This window comes from Hippocampus zosterae, chromosome 15, assembly GCF_025434085.1.
Source record: "Hippocampus zosterae strain Florida chromosome 15, ASM2543408v3, whole genome shotgun sequence".
Taxonomy (NCBI): domain Eukaryota; kingdom Metazoa; phylum Chordata; class Actinopteri; order Syngnathiformes; family Syngnathidae; genus Hippocampus; species Hippocampus zosterae.
The window spans coordinates 14,206,001-14,219,613 of record NC_067465.1 but is presented as its reverse complement, the minus strand read 5'-3'; the positions used below and the strand labels follow the sequence as shown (position 1 = coordinate 14,219,613).

At 41.4% G+C, this 13,613-nt stretch overlaps 2 protein-coding genes and 1 long non-coding RNA gene across 7 annotated transcripts in view; 2 read left to right on the top strand and 1 right to left on the bottom strand.

Annotated features, from left to right (window-relative positions):
* Positions 1-13,613, bottom strand: part of abcb8 (ATP-binding cassette, sub-family B (MDR/TAP), member 8) — a 234,825-nt gene that overhangs the window by 170,883 nt on the left and 50,329 nt on the right. The window contains exon 17 of one of the 3 annotated variants that reach the window (XR_007967152.1): positions 5,046-5,075. The exons of the other annotated variants lie outside the window; for them this stretch is intronic. The gene's annotated coding sequence lies outside the window, so the exon portion shown is untranslated. Of the gene's footprint in view, positions 1-5,045; positions 5,076-13,613 lie in introns of those variants that run through there. 3 annotated transcript variants of the gene reach the window in all.
* The window catches only part of LOC127616822 (uncharacterized), a 98,864-nt gene that overhangs the window by 51,999 nt on the left and 33,252 nt on the right, over positions 1-13,613 (top strand). The window lies entirely within an intron of this gene.
* The window catches only part of asic1c (acid-sensing (proton-gated) ion channel 1c), a 93,211-nt gene that overhangs the window by 48,199 nt on the left and 31,399 nt on the right, over positions 1-13,613 (top strand). Inside the window, exon 1 of one of the 3 annotated variants that reach the window (XM_052088493.1) lies at positions 5,502-6,085. The exons of the other annotated variants lie outside the window; for them this stretch is intronic. Coding sequence (XP_051944453.1) covers positions 5,561-6,085 — 525 coding nt within the window. The 5' untranslated portion in view covers positions 5,502-5,560. Of the gene's footprint in view, positions 1-5,501; positions 6,086-13,613 lie in introns of those variants that run through there. 3 annotated transcript variants of the gene reach the window in all.

Below are 13,613 nucleotides of genomic sequence, written 5' to 3'. Positions count from 1 at the left end.
CTGCCTACCTGTCCGACCTTCTCCAGGTGCTTACCCCCACTCACTCCCTCAGATCCTCGTCTTCCCTCTGCCTGTCAGTGCCCCCTGCCCGCCTCAGCACTATGGGAGCCAGTGCCTTCAGTCGCACTACTACTCAGCTCTGGAACAACCTACCTCCAGACCTCCAAAACTGTACACGTCTCTCCACTTTCAAGTCTCGTCTAAAAACACACCTGTTCAGGATTGCCTACAACACATAATTCTTCCATTTCCTCTGTTTTGTGATTTTATGTCCTGTTTTTAAATAATATTTTTCTTATTTATTTTTACATTGTATTTCCTGTACATTGTCCTTGGGTGGCATGAAAAGGGCTTTTAAATAAAATATATTATTATTATTATTATTACCTTCAATGAATGGCCTATTTTCAAACTGTTTTCCTATTTAGGGCGCACTGCATTATAAGGCGCATAGAATAGAAGCTACAATATTGGCTGCAGTTGCGCTATGCACCCACTAGATGGTGTTACACTAAAGTGAATAAAATACAATACAGCTCTATTCATATAGGGCATTCACAACCGCTGCACTGTAACAAAGCTACAAAAACTGTTTACAATCATGGACATGAAACATAAGTACAAATGGCATTACAAAACAAATGAAAGACAAACGTTTTGGAGACAATCGATCCAACAAAAAGGCACACAGACCTTGTGGGCTCACATCCACAAGGGGCTAAATATCTTTTGAAGTCTTGCTTGTCTCCTTCCCTCGTTTAGTCAGTAGTAACTATGTTTTTGGTGTTATCTTTATTTCATAATGACTGCACAGAACTCACAATGTAGTTGTCTGTTTGTATTGGAGAATGCACATGTTAATTAGTGTTGAGTAGAACCCTTTTAGGTTACAATTGGTTCATGCTACTAATCACCACTAGATGGCATCGGAAAACTAACAGGCAAAGAACTCAATGGGGAATATAGAGACTGTTACTCCATATCAAAGGCACATCGGATTAAAATAATAATAATACATTTTATTTATAAGCGCCTTTCAAGACACCCAGGGCACACTTGAGAAAATTAAATGCTTTTAGGTGCGCTGTGCGCCTTGTCGTGTGGAAAATACGATACGAATGAAATTGTGTTGTTTGGATTCTGTTTAATATTGAATAGGTGGCATGTAAGTCGCTGATAGTGTAGTGGTACACTCACCTGACTTGTGTGCGGACAGTGTGGGATCCATTCAGTGACACTGAGGATGTGAGTGGTCGTTCGTCTCTATATGTGCCCATTGCCGACCATTTCAGGGTGTAGTCTTACCTCCGCCTAAAGTTAGCTGGGATAGGCTCCAGCAAATCCCCGCGACCCTGTTGAGGATAAGCAGTGTTGAAAATGGATGGATGGAAAAATGGCATGTAATAGTTTGGTCTATTGATGTGACCCAACAAACGAAATTAAAATCATGAAACTATTCAAATCGATGTGTACATGTTATTGGGTCCATTTTGCACAATTTCACCTTTGCCTTTCACACAAAGGCCGAGCAAATCCAGATTTGAGAGTTTTTTTAGTTCTAGAATTTGGAGGATAGGGTTAAGGTCACTCCCTAACCTCAACCATAACCCTGGATATTTCAGATGTTCAGATATTGCAACAGAACCCCGGCAATCATTTAATTAGATTCTTGCCAACATTGATGTTGGAATTTAAAATATTTGTCAGCCAGTGACATTTAAGGCATAGCAAAAGGGAGCGCTCAATATTAAAATTTAATCTGTCCTGGCTTCTGCGAAAGTGGGGTACACACAGACCAACACAAAATAAAAATGGAGCCTTACTTTGAATGATTATCAGGTGATGTGAGGCGTGTTGAGCCTGACCACTGCGATCTGCTCAGAAAATGGGTATGAATGTGTGTCTGTGTGTTGGGAAAGATGAACATTTTGGATTTTTTTTTTTTACTGCCACTCTTTCTTCTGCTGATCATTTATCGTTCGCATTAGTCTGGTTGCCCTGGAGCACAATTCTGCCTTTCAAGTGATGTATCTTTGTTCATCCATCTATGCCAGCAATGGCAACTGTTGTGACGGACACGACAATTAATCAGCTGCAATTAATCCACCCATTGCAAGTAAACGGATGTATGTATACATGTATGTGTGTGTATGTGAAAATCTCTCTCTCTCTCTCTCTCTCTCTGTCTCTCATATATATACTGTATATGTATATATTCTTACATACACACCTACACACACCGGTATAATATTTTAAAACATTGTTCAGCACTTTGAGTTGCATTCTTATGTATGAAAAGTGCAATATAAATAAAGTTTGATTGATTGAGTGAAAGATCATAAACTTCTTGTGACAGTTTTGTCTGGCGGTATGGTGTGAGATGTTTCTTATGTAAAATACGCTAAGACAGTTAACACAGAAAAGCAACAAAAAATGGAAATGTGTTACAGGTATTTTATCATTGGCTATGTTTAAAGAAAGCACCACTACGCTGAACACTGCCTGGATGGAGGGTGGTCTCGTCACCGTCATTTCAGAATTCTGCTTCTCTCTTCCTGCATTTTAATGAGATCATTTGCATTCGTATTCATCATTATCTTATTGAGGCTGATTGAAGTGCAATGTCTCGTTACGTCAACATGTCAGCTCAGCACTTTCAGACTTGGCTGCAACTCTGTGTTTGGATTTGGGGACCACATGAGAGGACTTGCATTGCACATTGCATTGCAGGAGTTGCATTGGCACACTCCCCATTCACAAGGAATTCGGCTCCACATTTGGAAGACTCCTGACTTTAATTTTGGGATGTCTGATCCCTTGTCTTTTTTTTCCTTCTCTCAGCCATCTCTGTAATGGGCCATACAAGACAAAAAAAAAATCAAAATTGTGTTTGCATTCAGACACTCAACACTGTGTTTGACTTGTGACCTTCTTATGAATTGAGTGGATAGTTAATGCAAGCGCAAAGCTGGTAAATATTGAAGAACACTGCAACCTTGTTGCAAATAGAAATCCAGAACAGCCGCATGCTTCTTAAGATGCACTTAAAGCAGCTGGAGGCGCACGTAATTAGAGTCGAAAGAGCAGCGACTGAAACCTTTCGACGCTCACTCTTAAGATGACCTTTAGTCAATGTGAAAGTGACATTTTTGACGCTACCTTTTACATGTTCTTCTGGCCATGTGCATATGTTCTTCCACGCAGCAATGACATATCAAGTGGGAGATGAGAAGAGCACCTTTCCTAACACGTTCCCCCCCCCCCCCCCCCCAAAAAAAGAAGTCTGTCATGGAGGCACGCGTCTTTCCATCAAAAGTCCTTCCAGGCCATAGCGAAAGCACCGGGTACTCAAATGCAAATTCCTCAAGACAGTACAATAAGCACGCCTTAACTTGAAGCACTCTCTGAATGCTCCACATTTTAGTGAATAAAATATAATTTGACTTGAACATTCTGTGAAATTATTAATTACATTAGAAGTGCTCACAAGGGGAAAAAAACATATCAAACATCTGCTGACAATGGTTCAGACAATACTCGCGTTCAAACTCGATTGGTACTGATGTCATTTACCGTCCATCATATATTTGTGTCTGGCACCAACGTGAGCTTCATTTCGCTTGTGGATTGGCTATTGTTACGTTATAGTACAATAGATCGGGAAATGTTTGCATTGGCTAGCCTGCGCCTGACAGGAATAAGACGAGAATCTGACAGGGCGAAGTCTCCTCATGGCTGCGAACTGAGTTGGAAGCGCTCTCTCAAGTTCAGAAGAGGTTCGCAGTTCAAATGTGCGTAGAGCAGGCAGTTGTTTGAATGAACTATCTCACCTTTTGAATAAAATCAGCTCACCTTCGTAAACTATCAACGTTGGGCGCTAGCTCTGTATCATTTATGCCGTAATATTTTTCAAGCTACTTTTCTTTCAGCACTCTGCTTTCCCTTTGCCAACTTATTAGGGGCCTCAAAAGAGCAACCGAAGCAATTTAATCCATGAGCTATAAAACAATTTATTGTAATGGCTTCTGGTTTTTATTTCAGTGGCTATTTTCAATTGCTTCATACGTGGTTTTGTTGATGTGTAATGTCCTCGGATGGAGACGTCTGCGTACAGACCAATCCAAATATGATGACGATCTACCACCACCAAAGAGCTTCTGGAAATAATAATAAAAATCCTTAACATGCGGAATGGTAATGCAAAGCCCTCAGCCAAAAGGCTGACACTAATTGAAGATGAGAGCTGAGGCAGGAAGTAATGGAGATGTATTTAGCAGTGGTGTAAAAAGACAGAAGACGATATGTTATCCAGATTAACCTCAAACGTCATTGACAGGGTGACCATCAATTATCTTCTTAAAGTGATGCTCATGAAAAATTGCGGCGAGACAATCGTTCTTCACATTAGTTGAGATCGATTGAGACTGTTAATCGGAATCGACTCATGCGGCAAATATATGCCTCCCGTCTTAATGTTGAACTGTATGCATTTGGACACATTCATAAGGTACAACGCAGCAGTATGACACCAGTTGATATTTTCTGTCAATTTAAAGGATAAATCAAGGAGGTATCGACGGGAAGTTGACACGTTAAATATTCTGACAATGGGCATTGATTGAATGAAAATGTGCTAATTTCACCCCTGCAATAAGTTCAATCAAATCCGGAATTGTCTGTAACCCAACCACTTCCATCCAGATTTCCTAGAAGCCAATTAGTGGTGGACAATAATTTCATGTGAAGAGTGCTGTTTAGATGCCAATACAGTACCACACATTTGTCATATCTCCAGAAGGTCATTTGTTTTTCATCCGCCTTTTAAATTGGTTTGTGTCCATTGATTCTCTCTTAAATCTAAGTGGAAAATGATCATAAGAAGAGAATAATCCATCCATCCATCTATTTTCCGATCCGCTTTATCCTCGCAAGGGTCGCGTGGTGCCTATACCAGCTGTCCTCTGACAGGAGAAGGGGGGACACCCTGAACTGGTTGCCAGCCAATTGCAGGGCACACGTAGACAAAACAACCATCTGCGCTCACACCTCGGGACAATTTAGAGTGTTCCATTAACCTGTCATGGCATGTTTTTGGAATGTGGGAGGAAACCAGATGACCCAGAGAAAACGTAATTGATTGGTAATTGAACCCTGCACCTCTGCGTTGTGAGGCCGATGTGCTAACCAATCAACCTTACTACTACTACTACTATTAATAATAATAATAATAATGAGAGTTCTAGAACTGAATATGCTTCACTTTTTGAAGTTACATGTTTAGCGCATTCCGGCCAACCTTGTGGAGGATCCGATTTTGCTTCCCAAGTAAAACAATATCAATTACAACCTGAGATCTTAGTATGGATTGGCTGGTGTAACAGACCCACAGCCTCTTCTGCACTGCGGATATCCAACCTCTTCCCCTCCTTTGGGTGTGAAGGGGAAATCAGAGCCGATCCCGCCCAACCCTTGTACATTTGAGTTGACTGTGCCATTCTGCTTGGACTAGTGTCCAGTGGGTCGCCGTTGTCGAAAGACCGTCCCTGGTCAACGCTTGAAAATGGGAGCACAGGAAGAAGACGCTCCACGTCCAGCATCGGATATAACGGTGTTTGGAGCCAACTGTACCCTACACGGTCTGAGCCATATTTTCCTACCTGGCGGGGTGACCCTCCGACGGCTGCTTTGGGCCGCAGCATTCAGCTCCTCCCTCTCCATCTTCCTCTACCAAGTGGCCGACCGTGTGATCGAATACTACCAGTACCCTCATGTCACCATCCTGGATGAGATGGACAGTCCCTTCATGTATTTTCCCGCCATCACCTTGTGTAACTATAACAGTTTCCGGAAGTCCCAAATCCGCAGGAATGACATCTTCTGGATGGCAGGGCTACTGGGTGTGGAGCAAGGGGATTTCGATGACTTCATGGCTGCCTTAGGGCAGCCTACGGACAACGGCAAGTTTTTTCCGAGCAAGACTTTTAATATGCTGGAGTTTGTGCAGAGAACCAGCCATAACATTGAGGAAATGTTGCTCGACTGCAAATACAGAGGCAAAGACTGTGGACCGGAGAACTTTACCACAGTAAGTGTGACTGGCACTGCGATCCGTACCATTTTATAGAACGTGCTCACTATCGTAGGGGAGTTAGCCCATCCTGGTGGATGTTGTGCGAGGGTTGCATTCACAAAAACAAATAAATAAATACATCTTGCTTACCAAAGATTGCATAACCGTTAGAGAGAAATGCTGCTTATTGTGAAGAATGGGCACAACAAATTTGTCACATATCAAGCATAAGATAAAAGTAGACCCATACATCATGATGGAGTAGTCACATGTCTTGGTCAGGGAATAAGCAATAAGCATATTTTTATGCTGATTTAACTCTTACATGTAATCATGATAACCTGTAACATGATAAACTATCGACCATAGTAACCGTTGTCCCCGAAAGAGTTTAAAAATAAATCTGCTCCTTTTTTTCTGAGCGAATCAGGTTTTTGAGAAACTGGCTTTTTTTTTTACCTCAAAGTTTGCGCTTTGGATTGCCATGTGTTGTAATTTCTACCTGTGAGATTTTAAAAAAACAAAATCCACCTTTTGCTGAATCTAACCACTCATTTTGTGACTGTGCTCTGAACTCAATTTATTTGTAATCAAATCAATTTTCCCCATTGAAAATAAATCAAATGCCATCAGTCCATTTCAGCCAACAAAAACACCACGTTTTTGCTGGCTGAAAAAAACATCAAACTAAAAGTTTTTTAGTTTGACAGACACACACACACACACACACATTCATGCACTCCAGTTTGCTATTTACCACTCGGTTGGTTCAGTTAGTGTCTTCTCCATGCTCCTTGCGAGTGTTTTCATTTTGCATTCGTGTGTTTAACTGTTTCTTACGTGTGATAAATAGCTATGGCACCTGCCGCTTTTCTTTTTGTTGTTTTTTTTTCTCTCCCTTTTGGCAGTAGTAGTATCTGAAGTCCACTCGAAATTCAAATGTTGATTCGCAACCCAAAGTAAAAAATAGACGAAACAAGGGCACCTTACTCCTAAAGGTCATAAATTGAGTAACTCCTAAGTCAAGGTACCACTGTACTGTATTTCCATACAAGCAATTCAAGGCTCAATTGTCCATAGTATGTCCTTTAAATAATTCATGGTGTGCTAGAGGAAACTCCAGCAAGTGTTAAGCTCGGGGGGGTTGGGGGGGGGGGGGGGGTAATCTCATATCACAAGACAAAATAAAGCAAAATGTATGTTCTGCCGAAACGAGCAATCAGTCCCAAAGTGTCCAAAACAAGATGCGAAATGTTGAAATGCCATATGGTTCAACAAATCTCTGCTGGTGTGTCGCGTCATGCATTATGAAGCAAACATATGCTTGTTGTCACGACCGCTCCTGTTAATAATTCAGTATTATTGTTTTCATATGCAAATATCTTCAGCGTGATAACAACCATTAGAGCAGAGATGTTTGAGTACTTAGTGTATGACATTCAAAGACACCCGAGTCATTTCGCAAGGAAAGGTTATGTTGCGAACACCACCCTCCCTTCGTATTGTGTGATAAAATCACGTCAGCAGAATTTGAGCGGAACTTAATCGTCCTGCTGCAGAGGCAAAAGACAGGTTGCATTTGGAGGGTTTCAATGAAAGGGCTCATTGACTTGAATGATGAAAGCTGAGGACACCGATGAGCACAACTTCTTTGCGCAGCAGCCCAGAGGGACAAAGGCAAGGACTGGATAGTAATCATCTGAATTAAAGGTGTGAGAAACGATGGTTTTTAGCCTGTTTCACTGCACAAAAACATCCAAAGGTGTACAATAATTGAGTCACTGCTGCCACACCAGAACTCCAGAACTGCACATCGGAGCAAAAACGGGCACATTTGGCTGCATTCGGTGACCTTGGCTTTTCACATCCAGCGGCACAAAGGGCGAATTTCAGCTAAATGTCAGAAACTGGAGACGGCCTAAGTATAGAGGGGGACTGATTAAAGATTCATGCAGCCGCCTGAATTGCTCCTCCTCGGGCCTGCTGATCTCACTGCGGGAAGCTTCCTCTCGCAGGGGGTGGAGATGCGATGGAACGATGATATGATGAAGCGTGCACGTCAGCGGCACAGTAGTGTGACAATCAGCATCCAACAATTAAGAGCCCCGTTTGGAATCTGCGTGCACATGCGTCATGCAAATGCATGATCTTTCATTGTAGCGTTCGAAGGTTATTTTTCAACACCATCTGTTTGCTGGTGAGGGGGGAAATAGTATGAATTGTATTATCCTAAAAGTGTGGTTCAATGATATTTTAGTCACTTTGTTTACAGAGTGAAAGGTTTACTTTCGTGCCGGTGTTGGTCTCCGTGCTAGCTTTTTCAAATGCTATATTGCTGCTGTTTAAGTTAGAAGATGGGTCCCAATTCAAGTAGAATTGCTGGGCCCTGGCGGAGGTCTGCACTCAACTATGAATTCTTCTTGTTTTCTCCTTTTGTGTTTGTCGCTGTGCCCCAATTGTAGCCAATGAGACATGACAGCGACAACAGAAGCAGATGTTCTGGCTAATGTGTGGATATTAATAAGCTGGTCCTGCAGTTATATTTATTCACCCTCAAGCTATTTATCTGAAATCATTTTCCTTTGGAATAAAATACTCAAATCAGGATGCCTTTTCCAAAACAAATAGCAAAAGGCAAACTATTCTGAGAAAATTGTTGGCCCCTAAGCTGTTCTAATTTCCAAACCTTTTTTCCCCCAAATTATTTTTGTGATCTGTACGGAACGTGTGTAGAACTTGTTATCACTGTTTCCTGTCAAACAAGCATCACAAAAGGTTAACAAATGTGTAACATTAAAAAAAAAGACTAAAATTAAGTAAAACTACTCACCCTTTGTAGATGCCTCACAGACATGTAACATGGAGGCAACAAGAAGTGACACCGTCTCCCTGTAGTGGATTGTGTATGTTGCGTTTTGTATATTGCATGTATTTACATTAGCATATACTTTTAGGCTGGGCAATTCATTGAATTTCAGTTGTGATTTCCATTTTGGCATCTTGAAAACATTCTAATCGAAGAAAAATTACGAATGTGCAGAACGGCATGTTACGTTTGCAAGTTATCAAGAATAAAGTGTTCAACGTGCAGTGATGAATGGCCACGAGTCTATGGTGGTAGTCTTAAATAGTTGAGTTTTAAAAATTGACGCTAAGTTTTGAAAGCAACAAACAATCATTTTATTGATTATGATTTCAGTTTCAGTCAAAAGAATTGTGATTGTCATTTTTTTTCATAATCGCCCAGCCCTGATATACTTCCTAAATTAATTTCCGTGAGAAATTTCTATTTAATCCAACTATCCATTCATTTTCTACCACTTAGGGGGGTGTTAAGGAAGCATCCGAATCAGATTCATCCTAATCATAGACGGTGTTAATGGCGCACTGCTTCACCACCTCCTGACAAGCACGAGAGTCCAATAACAAAACACCACTCGAGTTCTGATCGGGGGTGCTAATCGTCCCAATCACACCATTCCAGGTCTTACCGTCATTGCCCACATGAGCATTAATGTCCCCAAGCAGAATAAGAGAGACCCGTGTCCGGGCAAGGGAAAACCCCTTCCTACGTTTTCGTTCATTATAAGAGTTGAAGAGCTGTGCTTTGACTTTAATGATCCGAGGAGCTAGGTTGTCTGGAGCTTTATGCACCCGGTAGGGTCACCCATGGCCAACAGATTCTAGGTGAGGGACCAGCTCATCTATTTCAACCTGTGTTGCTTATTTTGCACTGAGGACCAAACCCCTTCGTTGGCGATTTCATTTGCCGTTCCATTTTGTAGTTTCTGCTTTACATTTGCAAGACATGCATAACTCAACCACTCCAGGTTCTATTGAAGAAAGAATTAGAATATGTTCTACAGCTTTGTTTTGATTCATTTACGTTGTTAATGCCCCGCCGCCACGTTCCTGTTGAGGCAGTGATGGTGAAGTGCGACAGTGATTGATTGCCTCATTAAAATGAAAACACAGAAGTGCCTCAACGCAAGCGACTTCTCTGGATCAGAGTTTGGCCACCACCACATGAATCAAACGTGCACCTCCCACTTGCATTCTGCTTGTCTTGTCATGTCAGTTGATTGCTACTTTTGACTATACGCACTGACTTTCTTTCCCAGCGAGGCAATGGCGCGTCTGTGCATGTGAGGGTCTGGGTGTGAGCTGTGGTCGACAGCAGGTCCTGCCAGACTGTACTCTTGGGTTAATCTGTTTTGCTGTTATTGTTTTAAGGTGTCTTTCTTTTTTCAGACAATGGCCTTTTTTTAGTGAAGAGAAAACTCATACCGCTGGCAGCCCGGTGGTCCAGTGCTTAGCCCATCGACCTCTCAGGGCAGAGGTACTGGGTTCAATTCCAGCTCTGGCCTCCCTGGGTGGAGTTTGCATGTTCTCTCCGGGCCTGCTTGGGTTTTCTTCGGGTACTCCGGTTTCCTCCCACATTCCAAAAACATGCACGGCAGGCTGATTGAACACTCAAAATTGTCCTTAGGTGTGGGTGTGAGCATGGATGGTTGTTCATCTCTGTGTGCCCTGCGATTGGCTGGCAACCAGTTCAGGGTGCCCCCCACCTACTGCCCGAAGACGGCTTGGATAGGCTCCAGCACTCCCGCGACCCTTGCGAGGAATAAGCGGATCAGAAAATGGATGGATGGAAAACCCGTACCTAGCTCACAGTTTTACTGTTCCATAGGTGTTCTCTAAACGTGACTGTCGATTTCCTTTCCCATGCACGAGGACATTGGAGTTTGTATACTGTAAAAAAAAAATCATATGCAAACAATCATAAACTGCAAATTTCTGCGACACATTGGTGAACACAATATTTGCTGATTTTCCTGATGCCAGAAGCATCATGTTGTCATTATTCATTGCCTCTCTTCTTTAACTGACCAAAATGTTATGGACTGTTCAAATTTTATTTATTTATTTATTTATTTATTTATTTTATGATCTACATGTTGAAGTGTTTAATGTTCTGCACATTTAGAATCATTAAGAGGTGCACTTTAATTGGTGATGCATATTTTGTTGTGGCATTAGCAATAGTTTTGCCTTTGTTTTCCTTACAGTATACAGGGTACAGTATATTCGCTTTATTTCCTCGAGTCAAAGTGTCAGTTTTTGTCTAGTAAGTGTGACTTTTAAATCAGCAAGGATTTTGTGTGGAAAAAAAGTGCTGGGTTAGACTCCAGCACAAACTGCCTTGTCCCTGTTTAGGATAAGCAGTGTTGAAAATGGTTGGGTGGTTGTTGGTTGGAAATTTTTGTCTTGGTTGCTCTGAGTCATTCTCTGCTCTATTGTTGTATGGTAATCCACAGGATTTCGTTTTGGTTCCCCTGCTGGTTTCACTATATTCACTGTCCCAGAGTAGCACCTTCTTTCAACTCCTCTTTAGAACATGCTTTAAAACACATTTTTAATCGATAGTTTTTGACTCAGCATTGAGTTTGAGTGTTTTATGGGGTTTACTGTTTTTATTTTCTCCATTTGTTTTCACTGTCTTTGTTATTGTAGGACACATTTTTACTCCATGTGCAGCACTTTGTATGCAGCGATGGTTGCCTTTAAAGTGCTCTATAAATCAACTTGAGTTGAGAACGAGCTTTTTCATGAGCGATTTTCTCGTCTTTTCAATATGATCAAAAGACAATGTAGAAAACAAAGATGAAGCAGAAAAAAATGTTAACGTAAGGACTGAATAAGAGAGCTTGGATGAAAGTAAATAAAAGAAAAGAGGAAGAAGGGCCAAGGTTGGACACAAATTGAGCTGGGACTGGGACTGCGCATGGGTCTGACACCATCATTGTGAGTCATCCGTCTTTGGAGACGAGCCAGGGGTGTGACACAGAACTTGAAGCATGAGTTAGGCGTGTGTTCCAGAAACGTAACGGAGCCAAGCATCCCTCAGCAGTTTAAACAATAAATTAAAAAAAATGCTCTCGATGATGAACCACAGAGATGTATAGTAGTAGCCAGGGTTTTGGTAAGAGGATCAATACAGCTGAGGAGTACTAATTCATACTGGGTGCAGCCTTTTTTGCCGACTGAGCAGATGAGGGAGCCATTAAGGAGTGTCACTTGATAGAAGCTATTATGTTAATGAACTTGTCACACAAAATATGGATGTGTCCAAAACCAACAAAACTAAATGCCTGCTGGCATAGCATCCAAAACAAAATCATCTGTTTTTCTAATAAGCCGCGTTTTTATCAAGGTATGACTCACCTTTCATATCTCATATGCTTGACAGCTCAAATTATGTATTTTGTTTTCCCACTAATGGCTTTTGTGCTCTATTTCCTGCTCTTTTTAAGTAAATAAAAGTGATAACTTGCACATAAGTATTAAATTGCTGTTTTGATTCATGTAAAATGAGACTTACAATACAATACAATACAATACATGCTGATTTATATAGCGCTTTCACAACAGCGGCAGCTGTAACAAAGACTTCCCTCTGCTTCGAGTGTCCCCGTGTACAGGAACTCAGCACGATGAATCGTAGTTGTGGCTTTGTTGGTCATTAAAAATGTCTTACTTTTTAGATGCTGAGCCTTGCAGATGTTTCATCACCTGACTTGAAGTCCCGTGTTTACCTAAAGCCCGGTTACGAGTCTTTAATGATATCCTCCAGGCAAATGACACTGGAGACTATGTTTGTCTTGTTTTGTTGGATCGAACTGGAGCGTTCGATACGATGGACCGCAGTATTCTGCTGGCTCATTTGCAGCATCAGGTGGGCATTAGTGATAACGCTCTAGAGTGTTTTGGATACTATTTGGAAGACAGAACTTTTTTGTCAGCCTGTTTTGAGTCCCGATCTGCCTCTCTGGCATATGGTGTTCCACAGGGTTCTATTGTGGGGCCCGTGCTGTTTTCACTGTATTTGCTGATCTTAGGTTCTATCTTAAGAACACATGGTATTTCCTTCCACTGCTACTATGCAGATGGCAGTCGGATTTATGCCTCTCTGAATTACTTACATTTCACTGAAAAGAAAACAGAAGTTATGAAGGTGTTTCATTATTATTATTATTATTAATAATAATAATACTGTAATTTCCCAGTGTCCCTCTTGACTGAGCAAGTCAAGGTTTAAAACCTCAAAGATCTCTGCAGTGTCTCCAGATCCTTTTGTGTTGACAAGTCTGTTTTTTCCAAGTTTAACACCTTAAGTGCAGGACATTTTAAAAAGGCCACTAAATTAATAAATCCATTGTATTGATAAATATACATTTGGAAATCATCATCAAGTCAATTATTCATTTTGTTAGTGTAGGCTGAGGAAGTTTTATAAGTTCGCATTGCTATATTTCATCCTACATTCAGTGTTGAGCTCTTTTCATCCAGTTCTTCAATTTGATGGAAGTGGCCTTAATCAGGTCTTTAAAAGTCTTCACTTTGGTCGAACCCTGCAGGTGCCCTGTTCTTGCTGTGAGGCAGATTGGCTAATCCCATGCACTACTAGATGTTTAAAACACACACACACACACACACACACACACACACAACTACTTTGCTTCGTTTCAGGGCACCTGGATAA